Source organism: Uranotaenia lowii, chromosome 2, assembly GCF_029784155.1.
Source record: "Uranotaenia lowii strain MFRU-FL chromosome 2, ASM2978415v1, whole genome shotgun sequence".
Taxonomy (NCBI): domain Eukaryota; kingdom Metazoa; phylum Arthropoda; class Insecta; order Diptera; family Culicidae; genus Uranotaenia; species Uranotaenia lowii.
In genome coordinates this window covers 88,006,942-88,027,314 of record NC_073692.1, presented here as the reverse complement: position 1 = coordinate 88,027,314, position 20,373 = coordinate 88,006,942, and the positions used below count along the sequence as shown (strand labels likewise).

The following is a 20,373-nucleotide window of genomic DNA, read 5'->3' as shown; positions in this document are numbered from 1 at the left end:
GTTTTTGAGTAAGTTTCAGCAAAATCGATTAACGGTATGGACATTTTCAACGGTTGTTTCAAATAATTTGGCTGATTTACTTTTATAAACCATTAAATATTTAAGAGTTCCAAAAAGTTTTTGGAAGTCTGCAATTACATTAATAAAATATTATTTTCATTTTTTTTGCATTTTTTCTTTGCTATTATATATAATAACATCTAAATTTTGCCCGGTTATTGCCCGGTTTTTTTATTTGAAAAATTGAAATCCATGCCCGGATTTTGCCAGGTTTTTTTGAAAAAATGCCCGGAATTGCTAGGCCCGGATGGGAGTAGAAAAAATTCTGGCAACCTTAGTTTAGAGGAGTATTGGACAGCAGGCTGAGTTGAGCGACGGGACCGACGAGCAGCGTATCGTTGAGCGCGTACCCTGAATTGGGCTCACATGATGCGTTGAATACCACGCGTTCATTGGTGGTTTTGCTGGCTTCTTTGAGCACCGGGTGATGTGGCAGATAGCAGTGTGATTCGTCCTCAACAGGATCGCTGTTGTGCATATTTCTGGTTTGGGTGGTGTTCTCAGGTATCTTGTGGCTTGTATCTCTGGTGGAGTTTTGGTGTGTGGTCTTTGTGCGAGAATCTCCAAGGGTGGTTTTTGGATTATTGGGCCGGGAATGGCGGACGAAGCATCCTTCTTTGTGGATTTGAGTGGTGGAGGGTTGAGCTTCTTTTTTCTGACTCCCATCGGGGGTTTCCATTGGCCGGAACTCCCCAGGGATCGTTTCTCGGGTTTGATCAACGGTGGAGAGGAAGCACGCTCGCGGTGCGGTGGTGGAGCTGGAATCAACTTTGCCAGAAACTGTCCAGCCGAAGAGGGTGTCCACCAAAAACGGAGAATTATTACCAAGAGAGTGGCGTACGCCTGTGTGGAATTCGTGGTAACATTCTCCACCGATGATCATGTCGATTGTTGCTGGAACGTTGAACTGAGGATCCGCCAATGGAACCTTTGGCATTTTCCAGGCAGTTGTATCGATCGGGGATGTGGGAAGATGGGAGGTTGGCTTCTTCATGACGAGGAAATCGAGTGTGGTGGAGAAGTCGCTGTTCCTGGATACGATTTTGGCAGCTAACTTGTGCTTGATACGCTTGACTGACTCTCCAATTCCGGCAACTGCGATGTCCACGGGGCTTTGACGGGTGGCGAGCTCGTTCGCCAGCTTCTTGGTGATGAAATTTGACATCGCTGCAGAATCAAGTAGAGCTCGTGCTTGGATCTTTCTGCCGTATCGGTCGACTACTAACAGCGAGACTGTCTCCAAGAGAACGGTTGAATCAGAATGCACGGAAAGATTTACTGTTGGGGGGCTAAGCAATCTACTGGGGCCTGGATTCGCTTGTACGGGATGTGGTTCCTCAGTAGAGAGTTGCTCTAGATGTGATATTTGGTGGTCGTGCAACATGGTGTGGTGTTTTGCTTGACAAATCCTGCACAGAAACTTAGATTTGCAGGATGTTGCCCGGTGGTTTGCGCGAAAGCAATTCCAGCAAAGACTGTGCTGGGTCACAAACTCTCGCCGTTGGGAGCTTGACAGGTTCGAAAATGCTGGACATTGGTGAAGCGGATGTGTTCTCAAACAACAGGGGCATGGCGAAGTACTGGATTGAGTTTCGGACGTAGCTGTGTTCACGACAGATCGGATGGGAACTGGTTTCTTCGTGATTTGTCCGGCCACCTTGGAAACGGTGGGCACTGAGGAACGATGCTGGAGATCGCTGTCCACGGATTTCAACATCCGGACCTGGTGGATGAGAAACTCGATGAGCTCGTCGTATTTCACCTCGTCCTTCTGTCGAGTATCTTGCTCCCATGCACGAATCGTCGCCGAATCCAACTTGTTTGACAGGATGAAGATGAGCGGAGTGTCCCAATGCTCGATCGGTTCGCCTAACTTCCCAAGAGCCTTAACGTGTCGCTGGAAATCATCAACCAGTATGTTGAGGTCTTGGGCTGACTCATACTGGATCGGTGGAAGGTTGTACAGGCCTCGAAACAGCTCCTTTCTGAGGAATCGCTTGTTATCGTAACGCTTCTTAAGCGCGTCCCACGTCGACGAATAATTATCGGCTTGGATATCCACCGACTCGAACGGTTTCTTGGCTTCTCCTTCAAGCGACTGTAACAGGTACTGCAGCTTGTTGACAATCGGTATGTCCTCGTTGCAGTGAATCATCGAAATGAAATTGTCGCGGAATGATATCCATCGCGATTCATCCCCGCTAAACTTCGGTAGATCGATTTTCGGCAACCGATGATGGAAACTGGAAGACATGCTATGAGAAGTCGATGCGTGCATGATCGTCGAACTCAGAAGATGCTCCCTGTTTTCCAGTTTAGACAGCAAAAAACCTTTCGCTCTGCAAAATCGATCCTCGAAGTCCGCCCGGAACTCCAGATGTGTCTCGAACCGTTCTTCGCTGTCACCCATCTCGATGTCGTTCTGCACGTTCAAGAAGAGTTCGTTGCACTTGTTGAGCGCCTCTAAACGTACCGCAACCTGACAACAATCCCGTTCATAGGTGAAATCCGCTACGAACTTCTCCACCACATCTCGTTCGGCACACGCTCGTCGTCTCGTTAGAAGGTCCACTGCTAACTTTTTCTCCGCCTTGCTAGCCATCACTCAACACCACTCAAATCACACGTAATTGTACCAATAAAGACCGTAAATGCCACCAACGATTGACTTTCGGATGCGATTTGTAAATAAAAATCTCCAAAATATTCTTATTTTATTGGAGTTGCTATCTTTTTGGACGGTACTGTAGTCAGCAACTTGTATAAACGCCACCCAGCAATGCTACAATCGCCTCAAAATTAACAGGTAAAGTGATTTTGAAATTTTCCAAAAATCCACCAGTGTCGCTCTACCTTTGTACGGTACTGTTGTCTGGCCACTTGCCCCAATGCGTATCAGCAATGCTTCACAGTGTCTCAGAGACCACTGGAAGTGAATTCCAATTTTTCCAAAAAACTTTCAATTTTTCAAGTGTCGGTGTATTTTTGAACGACACTGTAGAGTGCATCACCCTCAATGCACTTGCACTTCCGCCTTGAATCGACTTTTGGCCACAAAATGCAATTTTGTTTAAAAAGTTATTAAATTTTTCCTTGTTGCAAAAGTTTTGCGCTGTACTGTGTTGCAAAATACTTGTACTGTAGTGTAATTCTCAGTTTGTTTTGATTCGACAACAAATCATCAATCAAGTGATGAACTATTCGTGTCGGTTAGTTTCGAGCGCAAAATTTGCGGAATATTCCGTTGGCCAAGTGAAAATAGGCCACAATAGTGTTTCAAAGTGAGAAAATCACAAAGCTGGCCTACCTTGGTGTTGATTTCGTACAAACCACAACTGCTATGGCGCTCGGAAGATGGCGATTGATGATTTCTCTGCTGGTCCAGATGAGCTTCCTGTCCTCGAATCCGGTTCGAAGGACCAAATGTTCGGGCTCGGCCGATGGGGGGTTCGGATTTCGGGGTATTTCTGCCCGTCTCTCGTCGACGGCATCCACCAGCAACAGGAATGTAAGGTGAGTCGCTTTCACTTAGCACCAAAGCAACAGCTGATCACCCGTTCGGGGGAGATTTAGTTTGCACAGCGTCGGGTTGATTTCGCGAACAAGCACCACACAGAATGCACAATGATTGCTGCCAATTACTTAGGTTCGATTTCGGAACTAGTATATAGAAGTCGCTTATTTGGACTTAAACTAAACGGTTTATTGGGAACGAATTAAAATGCCGTGCGTTCAATTGAACTCTAGATTCTATTCTAACAACTAAAATGGCTTACTTTCTATTGTGTGAGTCTCTCTCGGCGAAAGTTCTTATGTTGCGAGAGAGTACATATTAATGCTAGGGTACGTGTACAGAAAGTGGTGTTTGCGAGCAAATGGATTAAAGTGTCAAGTGAACATAAAACTTGACACATATTACAAACAAAAACTTAGATGCTATTTCCTGATCGGTACAGTACCGATCAGTGTCAAAATGACACCAAAAGTCGGAAAAGGGAGTTTTTTTGCCCAGGCTTCCAGGGTTCGTCCATAAAAAAAAGTAAAGATGCAATATTGAAGAACTTTTGAATTCATTTAGGGTCCCCGAAGAAATTTTTGTATTTTGAAGCTTCTGAAAAAAGTTACAAGCCTTCAAACTTGCAATGGTGTCAAAATGACACCCTAATGCGGATGAGGGTTAATCTATGCGAGATATTTTAATCTGAGTCAAAGTACTTTTTTTTATTTTTTCAAATTTTCATATTAGAAGCATAACTTAAACACTGTTCTACTGAGAATGTTTTGAATTTCATTTTCGGATTCAGCGCCAGATTTCACATTAAAAATGATCTTCAGTTTACTTAGTTCAAAAATGCTGTAAATTAGTGTTATTTATGCAACAAGTTGCAAGTAAACAATTATTTCAGCAATAGTCCCACATTTATCCGACGAGGCTTTTCCACCAATACATGAAAGTTCATGGACAACAGGTATCTTTACCTGTGCGACAAATGAAGCTTAAATTAAGAAATTGCATGTCTGCTCACATACATATCTTTTGAACCGAAAGAAATAGGATCAGAGCAGAGCTATGACAAACAAGAATTATTATCAGATTTCTTCGTTAGATCTTGATTTATTTTGCTGGTATCTGGATTACGATGACCGAGGACAGGACAGAGAGTGGCAAAAGTAGTCAAATTTATGTCTGGCCCGGGAAAACTTCGGCCGGCTCCGTCAGCCACCGGGGAAACATCAGATATACCTATGGGAATACTTCACAGAGGACATGCCCGAAGTCAGTGCCAAAAATTCCATCCAATCCGTATCCTCACATTGTTGTCGACATTCTTGATTGAAGTTCACATACACCCGACAACATTATTCAATAAAGAAAAATGAGAAAATACGGAATGGCCCTATTTCCAGGAGCAAGAATTATATAACACTTCTGCAATAGATAGATACCGAGCATTCGACGATTTGGTGGAGCGAAGAGAGAAATCCCATTTGGACATACCTTTGAACTTTTGCTGCACACGTGTCAATCCCTTGCCTTGCCGAGATCTGTGAAGCGTCCTACCTATAACGGATGGTATTTTGTGACCTGTCAGGAAGAAAAACGCCAACAAATATCGGCAACAAACGTCTTGAGGCGCCATGTCCACAGATCGAGCGGTGAATCGGAGAAAGCCCTTCGTCTCATTCATTCCTAGCTTCCATATAGGACAACACCTTTCGCAATGAACACACCATCCATATGTAGGGCGGAAATATTTCTTTGCGCCATCCAGTACCTTACTAGAGTTTACCTTTCACATTCTGTTAAAGATGAAATGGTTTCCAGGAATTTACTCCAGTCGTCAGACTTTCGTTGGATTCAAATGAAAGAAAACTTTTATCAAAGAAAATATTGTTTCTTGTTTTTTTTTTTGTTTGAGAGACTAACCAAGGAAGTTGACCCTGGACGAAAATTCAGGAGACGAAAACTTTGTATAAACTTTTCAACTTTGATTCATCCTACATACCTCAAGGTGCTTGGGTAATGTTTGCGAGAAGTTTTCATATCCAAGTTCAACGAAAGACATACAGCACATCGAAAATCAGAGCTAGCATGTCTTTGTTTCCATCAAACATTATAATTTCATTTTGAAAAACACAACTTTCTGGAAAATGTTGTGCAGTAATAAGCGTACATTACTGATAGAGGTCAATGCCAAGCATAAGCTCCATAATTCATTTCCATATAAATGGGTGAATTTCTTTTGAAACCAGTATGCCTATAATGAAGAACCGATACCGGGAAATGGCATAATGTTAACTTATCGCATTATTAATCATGAAAGGCGATTCAATTAGCGTATGCAGATTCGCAAAAGGATTCGCAAATTAGGAATGGACTTACTAATTAGCGGAAACGATTCATCTTAAGCACCAGAAAGCATTGATCTCCCTTCCCATGAGTGGACGCCTATTTCAATGAGACTTTCGAAATTCAAGCAGCAACGCTTCAAGAGATGAAAATTTATTGCGAAGTTGTAGAGTTTGAAAAAAACAGACTGTATTTTATTTAAACGAGTTTATTCATGAAAAACAATTTAATTAACGACAAAACAGCGAAGAAAATATGATCAAAAATAAAATTCAAAACTTAATCCAGACACAAATTTAAAGTCAAAATTCGACATAAAATCTCTAAATCAAAATGTTTCTCAAATAAACAAGCAAAAATAACAAAAATTTCATAATCCAGTATGATTAAAAGCAAGCAAGCAGACAGAAAAGCGAGCAGACAGAAAAGCAAGCAGACAGAAAAGCGAAAAAAATTCTTAAAAGTATGTTTCAAAGTCGGAATTGATATTCATTATTGAAAATAAAATTATAAACATCTCAAAAATGACAAAAATGAGGATAATTAAAATATGACAGAAATAAAGAAAAAAATGACAAATAAAACCAAAACGACAAAAATAACACTAATGAAAAAAGTAACATGAGCTATAGAAATGACAATGATTACAAAACCGAAAATACGAAATCGGCAAACCGATGAAAGGCAAAAATTATAAATGATTTTCCGTGACACTTTTATAACAAAAGACAATAAATCAAATTTTATAATTTTTTAAATTTTTATTTCTAATAACTTTATGATTTTTGTGATTCTCTTTTTTTTCATCCTTGTCATTTTTTTTTCTCTTTATTCAATTCTGTCATTTTTATCACCTGTATTTTTAATTGTCATTTTTATCATTTTTGTCATTTCTATCACTTTTATAATTTTTGTCATTTTTATCATGGAAAAAAACACAAATGATAACAATGATCAAAAAACAAAATTTTCAAAAATAAAAAAATAGACAAAAACAGCTAAATAAACAAAAAAAAAGTTACTACAACAAGGCAAATGATTAAAAAAAATCATATTTTCTCATAAATTTCAACGACAAAAATGACAAAAATATCAATAAAAACAATACTTCAAAATCGAACAAAAACAATAAAAAACAATATTTCGAAAATAATAAAAACCACAAAAATGACAAATACATTTTAAAAAAACATCAATGATGGTGAATAAAAATGATAGTGAATAAAAAAATAAAAACAAAAAAAAAACAAAATCGTAAAAAAGACAAAAATAAAAATAATAAAATGAATAACAGAATAAGAAAAAAAAATTTACAAAAAAAAAAACAGAAAAAAACGACCAAAATAAAGAAAAAGATAAAAATGACAAAATTGATCAAAATGGATTAAAAATGACAAAAAAACACAAAACAGAAAAATCTCAAAAATGACAATTAATATGAAAATGAATATGAAAAATGTAAAAATCGAAAAAAAGGTACAAAAATTTTGACAAATCCAACAAAAACAACGAACATGACAATAAATGCTAAATACAATCTTTGTTATTCTTCATTTTTGTCATATTCATCACTTTTGTCATTTCTGTAATGTCGAAAATAACATGAATGACAAACATGGCACAAATGACAAAAATGTTAAAATTTACAGAATAACAGAATGGACAAAAATTGCAAAATTGTCAAAAAGTCAAAAAAATTTAGGCTTTTTGCCTGTCACATTTTTTAAAACAAAAATGCCAAAATGTCAATAAATATTTTTATTTTGCATTTTAGACAATTTGGTACTTTTGTCTTTCTTAAAATTTTGATATCCTTACCATTTTTATCTTTTTTTGTCATTTTTGACACTTTGGCATTTTCGTCATTTTCATTGCTTGTTTCAATCTTTTTGATTGTTGTCATTTATGTAAGTTTTGTCCATTTTAAATTATTTTGTTTTTTGTCAATTTCATTTTTTTTTGTCATGTTTGTCTTTATTTCATAAGTTTTTTTTTAATTTTTGGTCATTTGTATTTTTTTTTTCATTTTCATACCCCGTTCGATTTCGATTCGACATTCGATTTTGAGTCAAGTGACCTACATATTCTCTACAAACATCATAGCATTGTTTTAATGTTCTTGAATTATGATAAAATATAACAAATTCAATTAAAATTTAAAAAAAAATTAAAGTGCTCAAAAATGATGAAAATCATTTTTTTTATATTTTTGACATTTTTGTCTTTATATCATTACTAGCTGACCCGGTAAACTTCGTCTTACCATGTTTAACTTGGCGTCTCGCTTTCGTGAACATGTCCTAGTTTTTTTTACATACCCTTCTTCTCACGCTTAATTCTATCGGAATCAAACCTAAAAATTTAAACTCAATTCTACGGGTCTTTACATAGATTATCAAAACATTACCCTCAATCAATCTTACATGCATCTTACAGGAAAACTTTTAATCTACTTTTCTTTGATTCGGATGCTTTGAATATTGCCGAATGGTGTCAGGTATCAGCTTCCCGTTGAAAATTTGAGTTTTTCAGCACTCAACGTGACCATCAAACTTGGCAAGCCTCATGCAGCATGCTTAAAAAATCCACTCTTTGTAGCTTGTTCCATAAAAACTTTATGTTGATAATATCTATGTTTCATTTATTAAATACCATTTAGTTGATTTCAGAATGGGGGTGCCCAATATTATGCCTAACGCAGTACTTTCAACTCCCGAGTTTCTTCGGAGAGGAGATTTTTTACTAACCATTTTCAAGCAGCTTTTTGTTCACTTTTTTAACCCTTGGAAGCAGTGATAATTAAATAATATCCATATTTTCAACCAATGTCAAAAAAAAGTTCACCGTTTTATTATTAATTTCAGCAAAAAATGCTAATTAAATTCCTTTGAACATTTACCCAATTAATAAAAAAAAAAACAATCGGTTTTGAAAGGAGGAAAAAATATGTTTTATTTTTTTATATTCAACCAAATTACAGCAATTTTATTTTCATTTTTATCCTAATGGACATATCTGCCAGTTTGAACCATTGTTTTTTTTAGATTCTAACTGAAAAGGTTATTTAATTTTTAAAAACCGAAAAGAGCTAATCTGTTTAGGCTACAATGATTCCACGAGTTCATTCGTTTTTTCTGTATGTTTTCATGTAAATATACCTCGAAACCTTTCAAAACATATAAGTGTCTTTCGGCTATCATCACAATTCAACTTTCATATTCTTTCAAAAAGAAATATTTAAGTAAAGGTACATTTGTCCCATTTACTGATGCAAGTGAAAACACATTGCTCTTTTTCAGATGCGTCAGCGTAGGATTCAGAACAAGGTTCTGAAAATGATTTTGCGGCTTCCACCTTGGCACAGCACCGAAGATCTTCATCGGATTGCAGGCATAGAATCGATCGGAGAGATGGCCAAAAAAATCATCTCCAACTTCAGAGGCAAATCGATGCAGTCTTCCATCGCAGAGATTCGTTCTCTCTACAATTAAGTTAGTTTTTAGGATTTAGGATTAAGTTTATACATTTTTTTTTTTGCTCAACAGGATATTCTCCTATAAATCAAATTATTGATTGCTTAAGCAAATTTAAATCAAATAAACAATGTTTAAAATTAACTGTATCAAAGAGTTGAACTGATCATAATTGATCTGAACACTTTAATTTAACTTTAATAATGTAACTTAAATGTAATGATTAAAAGACTAATAAAGACATATTTAAAAAAAAAAAAAAAAAAAAAAAAAAAAACAGATGCGTCAGCGTAAAGACTTTGAAATAAATTTAATACTTTTTGTCTGTTTGTCTATTTTATCAACTTTCATTGATATATCTGCAGTTTTTTCCAGAATAAAATAATGCTTGGTACTTCAACTTCGCTGAACACTGTTTTATCATAAGACCTTCATTTACATAGACATTTAATAATTTTGAATATCCGCTCCAGATTTAACATTCAGCATACCTTTTCTGATCATTTTGGAGAAATAATTCTTAAAAGGTATATGTTTCATGACTAAAAGGCGCGTTGCCACCGTTGGTTTCACCGTGTGAAATGACAGGAGTTAATATCATTTTCGACACTTTCAGGTCATAATAAAAACTTATCAAAAAAAAATCTGCTTCTGCTATCAAAAAAATAATGCTTCTGGAATATCAATCACAGAAAAACTTTTCAACAAAAAAGCGGATCTAAAGTCTCTTCTGTAGCCAAAATATGTTAAACATAAACACACTTTCATGTTAAGTACGTACTTGAATACTGTGTAAACAAATAGGAACCTGTAAACAGTTTTTCGGTGAATGATTTAAAAAAAAAGTTGAGTTTATTTAGTCAGATTGTTTAATTGGGCTCAACGGTTTATAGATAAGGAAATAATGTGAACATGTATATATGAATAACGTATAAATTTTTTGTAAATGTTGAACGTTTGCACTTGCTTTAGTGTATTTTTTTACTGAAAATTCTCTCATTTTTATTGATAACTTTCACTTATGCTTGCAGAAAATCAAAAAGTTCTTTGCATTAGGCCTTAAAATAAACATCAATCCTATATAATCCTTTTTAAAGGACAGACTCTTGTTCAGTTCATATGTCTGTTCATCTTCAATGGATTTTGTTGTAGTTCTGTAAATTTAAAGGGACCCGAAACATTTTCAGTTAGACACATTTGTACATGTTCGAAAAATGTTTCTAGGGGTATTGGATTATAAAATTGTATGTAAATCTTCTCACTTTCTTTTTTTCAAATGTCCGCAAAAGTCATACCATAATTTTATATGCATCAGTACTAAGTTCATATTTTTCAGACAACAATTTCTGCTGAACTTAAAATAGTTTTTTTTTTAATCGTTGAAATGGTATTGATTTGATTGGCAAAATATCAAACTGGGCGTCATTCATTACTATGTGCTGTACAAATGATCTAGGAATCAAGAAGAAAAAAACACATCTAGGCTTCATATCGCTACCACATGCATTGAAATTATGCTTGGTTTAGAAATGCGCGCCCAAATATTTCAACTAATCAGTATGCTATGCCATCGTTACCATCCTCTCTCGACGTTTGTTTGCGACGCCTTGGACGACCATGGAGACGAAAAACAAATCGCCCGGCGCCCGAAGTAAAGAAAATCTCCAAAAATGGATGTCATGACTTTAATTTCATTCAAAAACTACAAATTTAATTATTACGGACAATTTATGCGACTTTCTGTTAATTTTATTCGATATAAACCGATTCGCATACCTACAGAATATTCTAAAAATAATTTCATTTCAATCGTTTGGGTAATTTCGGAGGAGTAGTACTACAAACACCGTTACAAGAGAATTTTATATAATAGAAGATTATTAATATTATACTTTTTCCATGTGTTTTGGGTTTTTAGTCGTATTTAATTTTTTTTTCATTATCAAATCCCGTTCGATTTTGGCAACATTCATTTTTGGCAACATTCGGTTTTGGCACAAGTGACCTACATAATTTTTACAAACACCATAATATTTTTTAAACGTTCTTCAATGTTCATAAAATATAACAACAATAAAAAAAAATGGTAATAAATACCAAGAACTCAAAAATAATGATAATCGAAAAATATCATAGACGAAAAAAAAAAGAAAAATAATATCCAAAAAAGATGTGAGATGACAAAAATTACAAGAATGATAAACATAACGAACTATCTAAATATAGCAAAATATGTTCTTATGTGTCTTATATATAATAAAAAATGTCTTATATATAATTAAGAAAAATATCCAAAAATGTCAAAAAATATCAAAAATTGATGAAAAAATGACGTTTATAACAATGGTATATTTTTAAAACAAATTGCAAAAAAAAATTGAAGAAAACTCGTTCGAAAACTCGTTCGAAACTCGATCGAGCATAAAGTTTTCAAGCGTGTTACTCATAGTTGGTCGGCACCTCCCAAACAACAAGAGCTGGGAGAAATCAACAAATTTCCCTGATTTTTGAAAATATGCCTTATTTTGCCTGATTTTTGCGAATGTGAAAAAAAATGGGTAGTAAGGAACTGGATTAGGTACCATTGCTGAAGTTAAAAATTGAAAATGTGGCTGAATCAAAGCAATCGAAAGATTCTCTTTAATTCTTATTTTAAAAAGGGAATTAAAGGGAATCTTTCGATTGCTTTGATTCAGTAGAATTATTAAACCAAGAAAGCTCACAACACATATTAGAGTGAAAATGTGAAGCAATGTCCAAAAAAAAAGGTCATCACTTTGCATGAAATTTCCGCTAATTTAACGTAGCCTGATTTTTATTTCACCAGTTTTATGATTTTTGAAAAAAAAAATTGGCAACTCAGTTTTCAGTTCGGCTTTCGATCCGAGTGCAATCCTCTTTCGCTGATCGTGCTCCACTCGTTATCCGAGTTTACACGAGCTGTACGCATGGTTGCCACATGTACAGATTAATCTAGAAAGGTACAGATTTTTTTGGTACAGATTGTATATGTACGTACAGATGACATATTTTTAAAATTTGGTACAGATTTGTACAGATTTTGGCATTTGGTGTAATGTATAGCAGTGCGGCTTTAAATAAACCATGTAAGTGATAATGACTCAATGAAACATTTATAGTTTATAAGAGATATTGGTTTCAGACACTATAAAGGGTCAAAAATATTCGAAATTATATCTATTACAAACAATAGAGTTGTAAAACTGAAAAAAAAAATGTTTTCAAAGCACTAAGTTTTTATATATCGTTGATACAGATTTTGGTACAGATTTTTGTCAAAAAAAATACAGATGAAAAAGATTTTTTTGCTCGAAAGTACAGATTTGGATGTGGTAACACTAGCTGTAAGTGATTCGGACGGAAAGTGTAAGAGCTTTCGCATCTGAGTGGAAAAAAAAAGAATTCTTAAGCGGGCCATACAAATGGCAAGTGCAAATTCGATGATTCCACGATGATTGTTTTAATTTTATGCTCGCCCACACACGATACAAACATATTCACGCAAACACAAACAATTGCTGGCTAAAACAGCAACAAAAAAAACCACCTCAACTCCGGCTGGGACTGAGTAAATGGCTTGGATTTTGTACAAGTAGCACCATACACCATGCCACAGAGGGTGGTTTGTACAAAATATTTCGATCCCGACCGATTTTATTCAAACCGTTTGCGCGCCATGCAAATCGTATTCAAGGCGCCAGAATTTCATCGAATTTCATCGCATTTGCCCACATGTGGTGTAGTCTATGGCCCGCATTAAATCATTACTCATATTTAAAAAAATATAGACAATCAACTAAATGTGCACCAACAAAGAAAAACAACATCAGTGGAAAATGTTAGGAAAATCTGTAGTTATTTTTTGATTTTGTTTAACTGTTGATATCTTTTCTGTTCTCCCAATTTTTCAATAATCAAAATTATTTATTTTAACTAAAAGGTTTTTTAAAATCCCGAAGCTACTTTCAACTGTGTTATTATTTCTCATAATTTACGAATTTCACCTGAATTTGAATTCTGTCTTTATCTTAATGAAATGTTCAATCGATATAATTTCGTTTGTCTATTTCTAAACGTTTTTCTTGGTTTATTATTTGAAAAGGTAAATGAATCTTAACCAAATCCTTAAAATCTGTCTTCTATGCAGACAAAATCTGTGCCAAAAAATAATTAAAAAATTGTACTTTTTAAGATAAATCTTTATTTGTGGCTTCCACGCCAACTGTTGTTTGTTGTTTTGGATTTTTTTTCTCGCAAACATAACTGTCAATGGTGGCGTTCGAAGCAGAGCTGGCTGGTGATTTTGTCAAAAATCTCGACACCGCGAAGAAAAAAAAACAAGATTTTTTAGGAGATTGGTAGTTTGGTGGAAATGAAATACAGCTATTATTAGATTGCATAAATGAAGTTGAAATAACGGTGCTGTATACGTCTTAATTTATGCAACAGATGAGATAAAAGAGATAAGAAGTTGGCTGTTCAAATATCACCTGAACCGAAGATTACCATCGGTTGAAGAGGTTAAAGTGTTTTATTACAAATTCAATTATAACTAAGATTTTTTTTCTTCCAAAAATCAGGACAATTCGAGAGTTCTTCAGGACGGCTTCTCAAAAATCAGGACAAATCCTAAAAAATCAGGACACCTCTGGTACCATTGGTTCCGAGAGCAGCTTCTTTTTTCGTGAACGTACGAAACTACGGGTTATCCAGTTCATTACTTATGTTCATGTTTATTATTTGAAATCTGATAGACGATTTTTTTCTTGTTTTAAAGAATCACTAGAATAGAATGAATATACTCTCTAGAGCCACCGTTTTTCATGTAACGTAAAATTTACCAATTGGTAATTTCATAAGCAACTAGAAGGATGGTAAGGCCAACAGGACCATAACGGTCTTTAAGAAAAATTGAAATGCTGCGACCAAAAAGTATGATCAATCAGCTGTACAAAACCTAATGAAACGCGTCAAGTCGAAAGTCCGAGAATATTACCAATAATTACTTTTTTACTTGTATTTCTTTAAAACTGTAAGAATAAGCTTTTTAAAACACTACCGAACTGTTTCTTTGTTTGAATCATCAATAAAATCAATACAATGAAAATAAAATGTGTTTATAACTTATTTTCGAGACACTCAAGAAGAGTCAATAAAGGTAGAAATAAACTTCCATTTTGCAATTTCAAGAAAAACCTTCATTTTTGTGCACTGTTACACACTTCTTGGTAAGCAGTCATTATTACGAAGGTTTTTTTTTTCAAACCTTAAATAGCCCTAAATGCTCAACGAGATTTCTGCCAGAAGAACCATGAATTTAAATTACTTCTTCCAGTAACGCAACAAAATTCTCCGAATGATACCGAAAACGCACAGAAGAACTGGGGCAGAAGTGTTCAGAGTCCTTACTTTTCGACGCAAATTTTCTTTATAGTTTTAATCCTATCATTTCTGCTCGAGCCAGCTGGTCGCATCTATTCCATCAAATCTTTCCCAGTTTAGCTACAATGTCATTCATAGATGGTGGATTGCTTTTATTAGATAGGGAGGGTAAACAGAAAATGAAAATTCTATTCGTCACATAGGTTGGCTGATATTCAGAAGTTTGATGCTAGAAAAATAAGTGCTCCAAATAATGGACGTCAAGATATTCATGACATCATCTACGAATGGCCCCCCTAAATCTTGAACAGGGTAGTTGTGCTGCGGTGTCCGATCGTTGAATAAACTTCAGCAAACCGAAAAAGTGGCTACAGACAAAATACCGAGCGTAGGTACTCATAATCTGCGGAGCGGTGAGATGCATTAATGAAGATTAGTCCACCTTCAACGCGCTGCCCCGCCATGCCAGGATGATGATGAGCTCGAAAAAAGGAAGGGGGAGGGGTAACGCGGGGCGGTGCGGTAATTACTGACTAAGGCTTGCTTACTTTTTCTTTTCCTCCGGACGACCTCCCGGGCCAAAAGATTCAGATGGGAAATGGAACCGGTAGTCAGCTTCTTGTTGTCAGTATAGGTAAGCATCAACGAGCTAGCTTTTTCGCACAACTCTTTCACAAAAGTCAACAGAACGCGATGAGCCAAATTGGCCCAGATGGTTTTCGAAATTATGCAAATTATTTACAGAGTAGCTTTTCGTGTTATTTCTGGATTGGGGCGGTTTTTTTCGCTTCTTATCTTGAACTACCTGAAGAATTCGAGCCAGAATGGTTGAGAGATGAATAATTATTTAAATTTTCCCTCTTTCGAAAGCGATGAAACATGCCACTGGTCGAACTGATCTAATTTGCCCTTTTTAATTAGGATTACTTAAAAGGACAACTAATGGGGAAAGGAATCCAGGAATGTTGCGCGCTGTTGTTTTGTTTGTCTTGGTAATCAATTCCAGTGTCCAGATAATAATCCAGTTGGAAAAGGAAGGTATCTAAATCTTTCCCCGGCATTCGCCGGCAATTCCGATGAAAAATATTTGCCATTTGGTGAAAAAGGCCCCATTATCTGATAACATAATTCAGAGACGATGTCAATTTCCGTCCAGCAATCGAGCCACTTTCTCGGTAAATAAGCAAATCGTTCCGACTCAAACCCGGTGGATAATCTGATTCCTGATAGGCGGACGAACGTCACTTCCAGGCTTGGTTACGTACGCTTATTTTTTTTTCAACTAAAAAAATGAGAAAGAAAAAAGAAAAATGCTCGAGACAGTAGTGGCTCAAAAAGAAACATCGAATTTCTTTCTTATCTTTCATCTGGGTAAATTTATTCACCGAGTCAAGGATGGAAGAGCTTCCAAGGGTAGAAATAACTGCTGGTAACACGTCTTTCCTGGCTTGCTTGAAAGAGATCTGTAGACACTGAGGGGGGATTCTAAGGAATTAATTAATTTTAATCCACCAGCCAGCATACGTTTTGATGTCGATGGTCTCAGACTATGGAAAACTGTGACATTTTTTTTCGTCTTTTCTAGCTGAATTCATACTAGAAATATGTGAATTTTTGAAGAAACAATTTTTAAATGTAAGTTCCAAATTATGATTGAATTGCTTTATTCAGTCATAACTAGAATGATCGCTTCTATTCAAATTCAGATCAATATTTTTACAACATTTCATTTTTGATTCTGAAAACAAATCGTGCTGTTAAAAGAAATACACTCACCTTTCGATTTCATTAACACCATGGATGGCAAAACTCCTCAGATCGGCTTGTCCAGTGAAAGAGAGTGCTATTTTTTCGTGCTCCCCCAAGCTGAGCGGGGAGAGATAAATCGCACTGAAATCAAGAGTGATATTGTAAAGACATAAGAGTGAGCTAGAGCATTCACATCCGCTGATGAAGTGAATTCCCTTCTCCGAAGAAATCTATTGCGCATTGTGTTGAGGAGAAATTAAATAGAGAGCTAACATAGTTTCGTACGTTCACGAAAAAAGAAGCTGCTCTCGGAACCAATGGTACCAGAGGTGTCCTGATTTTTTAGGATTTGTCCTGATTTTTGAGAAGCCGTCCTGAAGAACTCTCGAATTGTCCTGATTTTTGGAAGAAAAAAAATCTTAGTTATAATTGAATTTGTAATAAAACACTTTAACCTCTTCAACCGATGGTAATCTTCGGTTCAGGTGATATTTGAACAGCCAACTTCTTATCTCTTCTATCTCATCTGTTGCATAAATTAAGACGTATACAGCACCGTTATTTCAACTTCATTTATGCAATCTAATAATAGCTGTATTTCATTTCCACCAAACTACCAATCTCCTAAAAAATCTTGTTTTTTTTTCTTCGCGGTGTCGAGATTTTTGACAAAATCACCAGCCAGCTCTGCTTCGAACGCCACCATTGACAGTTATGTTTGCGAGAAAAAAAATCCAAAACAACAAACAACAGTTGGCGTGGAAGCCACAAATAAAGATTTATCTTAAAAAGTACAATTTTTTAATTATTTTTTGGCACAGATTTTGTCTGCATAGACGGGTGACGGGTGTATTTCCTGGGAGGTGGAGAGGCTTGGCGTCACATACAAAACAGGTGACGCATTCTTACTCCAGTAGGAAGCTCAGTTTTGCCACGCGTTTTAAATCTTTAAGATTTTTATTTCAGTACTCTCCAGCTCCGGGAGTTTCTTGACCAAAATTCGCTTGGCGATCTTGTTAAATGCGTTAATTTTTTAAATTATGCAAATACTGATTAATTGTGGCTTTAAAGAGTACTTATTCCAGCAATGTTTTAAGTTCTTAAAATACATTTTAAGTTATGGCTCAGTTTAAAAAAACTTACACGCTTAGCTTAAGAGATTTGAATATTACACCTGCACAATGTTTATTCAAAAGAAAAATAACAAAGGTGGCTCCAGAGAGTGGGAAAAGTTGGAAAAGACGGACACTTTCAATATTTCGAAAATTACAATGTTTGGCATTAATCTGATGATGGGATTTTTTTTCTTGATTGTATCGATACTTCCAGGACCCATGCAGGGCTCGCAATAGTAAACAAAACAAACAAAAATTTACACCATTTGATGATGTGTCTATACTTAGAAAATTGTCCATAACTCGCATCCTTTTTCGCATAACCAGCGGGTTTTCGACGATGGTATTAAGCAATAAACGTTTAGAAAAATTGTTGCTAGGTCGGGTAAAAAGAACACATATGTTTCTCCAGGAATTTTAAATTTTCCATTGGTTTGATCCTTCAGATGCTTTCAAAAGACTTTGGCACGAGCAATTGTCGGTCGAAAAGCACTCAACATCTCGAAACCGCCTCTAACAGCCTGTTGAAAGAGGATCCCCGATGAAGGCATCGCCTATAAAAATGGGTTTCAAAACCACACTGTTTCGCACCTGGACCTTTTACCTTGGGGTGCCTGTCTTTCCCGACTTTCCCTGCTTATTCTTGTTTTTATTCGAAAGTTTACACTGAATGAGTCAAAATTATTCAACTTCAGATAAAAAAAAAGCCGTCTGTAAGTAGAATACTGATTGACGTTATCCAGTTAGTTTCTCAAATGCATAAATGCATTACAAATAGAACCTATAAGCCGTACGACAGTCATCTTCTTCCATTGAACTCTTTGCATATGCAATGATTCTGTAAATTCATCTTGATCACATCATTCATTTTGCATAACCGCTTAATAAAGTTCCCCAATGAAAAGTGCACGAGGTGGATATTGGCTATAGCCAGCAGAAGGCTCCGGTTATTTTGATTCGCCAAGAACGAAACCGACGCCGAAAAGACCATCAAATCGGTACCAATTCGCTCCATTTTGTTTCATGCAGAATTCAGGTAAATCTCCCAATCGTCGATCGTTCGCGCCAAGCAGGGAAGGTGCCACTCACTGGTGAAAATGCATTACATAATGAATTTTTAAATCACTTCATTCTTCGAATCATTCGTGTTTCTTTCTGCAAGCTTTGCCGAACACTATCGTCATTGGCATATTTTCCCGCCGGCGAAGATGCTGTCGAGTGGGATGAAATTGAGTTGTATTCGACAAATCCGCGTTCATTCTCATTCTTGGGGAAAGGATGGGATTCTTCGCCTTCTCCAAAACATACAGCTTCGATGACGATGAACCATATACGGACGGATGTAGTTAGAGGAATGAGCAGAGAGGCCATCGAAACGTGGAAAAATAGAACGCCAACCGCCTCCAAACCGATTGAAACAGATTTGCGCCTTACTCGATTTTTCCATTATTAAATTCAATTTTCTTGCCACGGGTCCCAATGGGAAAAAAATACCAGTGGTTATTGAGAAAATCACTTCTTCTGCTGCACGTCCTTATTGGTTTTCGTGATTTCCGTGGACGCTGCCTCCATACGTATACCAGTCCAACGTTTTATTTTTAACTGGCTAAAATAGGTTGGAGATTTTCTTGGAAACGAGACAGTAATAAAAACGTATCCATAATGCTACCAGTGATATGATGTTGTATAGAATATTTATCCACTTTACCAAATATTTATTTCGGTTTCGATTGAATGGTGAAAATTATATATTCAAACTAGCTCAGTTTACACGGTCTTTGCTCGAGTTCGCATATTTAAAATAACAAAGAAGCGCTTCTTATCTTCAAGTTTGTGAAATTTTTCACCTCATCCACAGAAAAATTTGATTATTGGAAGCATATGTTACCATGTCTGTTAGCAGTATAGACCAAACTAATAATTTATCAAGAGTATAAAGCGTTAGAATGCTCGAGTTGTAAAACTTTAGCGTGAACTTCGAAGTCTTCGATATCTTTCCACGGATTGAAATTTTTCCTCAAAGAAAAAAAAACCTTTAATATGGCAGTGATAATCATGGAGTTGCTCCTAAATTTAGAAATTTATTTAATAATATTTTTAGTTTAATATTTTATTCGTGTCTTAAACATTTTAAATTAGGAATCACTCAAGCATCAAAAAAGTTCTTTGCTCTCAAACCGTAACACAATTTTATTGTAAATAAAAAAACATCGAAATTTTAAAAGTTCAATATGTTTTTGTTTGTTGAAATTTCAGTAACTTTTGTTTGAGTAAACTTCTTTTCTTTGTGATTAGTTGACAATCACTTTCTCTGGAAAAATTGCCTTAGCAACTTGAGGTTTTGGAGGTTTTATTAAACCACCTTAATATCTCGAAAGTATGTTGACATAAAATCTGATTCTTTCATCGTCGTCTCTAAGCATAAGCATGATTTTTTATTCGTTTTTAGTTTCAAGAATATTTGGAACCACCCTTGTAGAAAATAAATGGACCACCCTAGCGAAAATTAAATTTATGGTGCCTTATGAACATTCAAATGGTTTACATGCGGTTAGTTTATTTTCTGGGATCAATCAACCAAATGTATTAAGTCATTATTTAACAAAAATAAAAGGTGGCTCCAGAGAGTGAATTCATCATTCAGAAAAATCATAAGTATCTTATTATTTCCCAATTCAACCACCATTTATTTTTTGGGTTGTATTGTATCCTGATTTAAACG

General features: G+C 35.7%; 1 protein-coding gene across 1 annotated transcript; it reads right to left on the bottom strand.

Moving 5' to 3' along the window:
• Positions 1 to 334: 334 nt before the first annotated feature.
• On the bottom strand, positions 335 to 2,662 carry LOC129741640 (uncharacterized). The gene has a single exon (XM_055733386.1). The coding sequence runs from the start codon at positions 2,660 to 2,662 to the stop codon at positions 335 to 337; it is 2,328 nt and encodes a 775-aa protein (XP_055589361.1).
• Between the last annotated feature and the right edge of the window lie 17,711 nt (positions 2,663 to 20,373).

Coding starts and splice junctions, on each gene's coding strand:
- LOC129741640 (XM_055733386.1), bottom strand. CDS start 2,662: ATGGCTAGCAAGGCGGAGAAAAAGTTAGCAGTGGACCTTCTAACGAGA.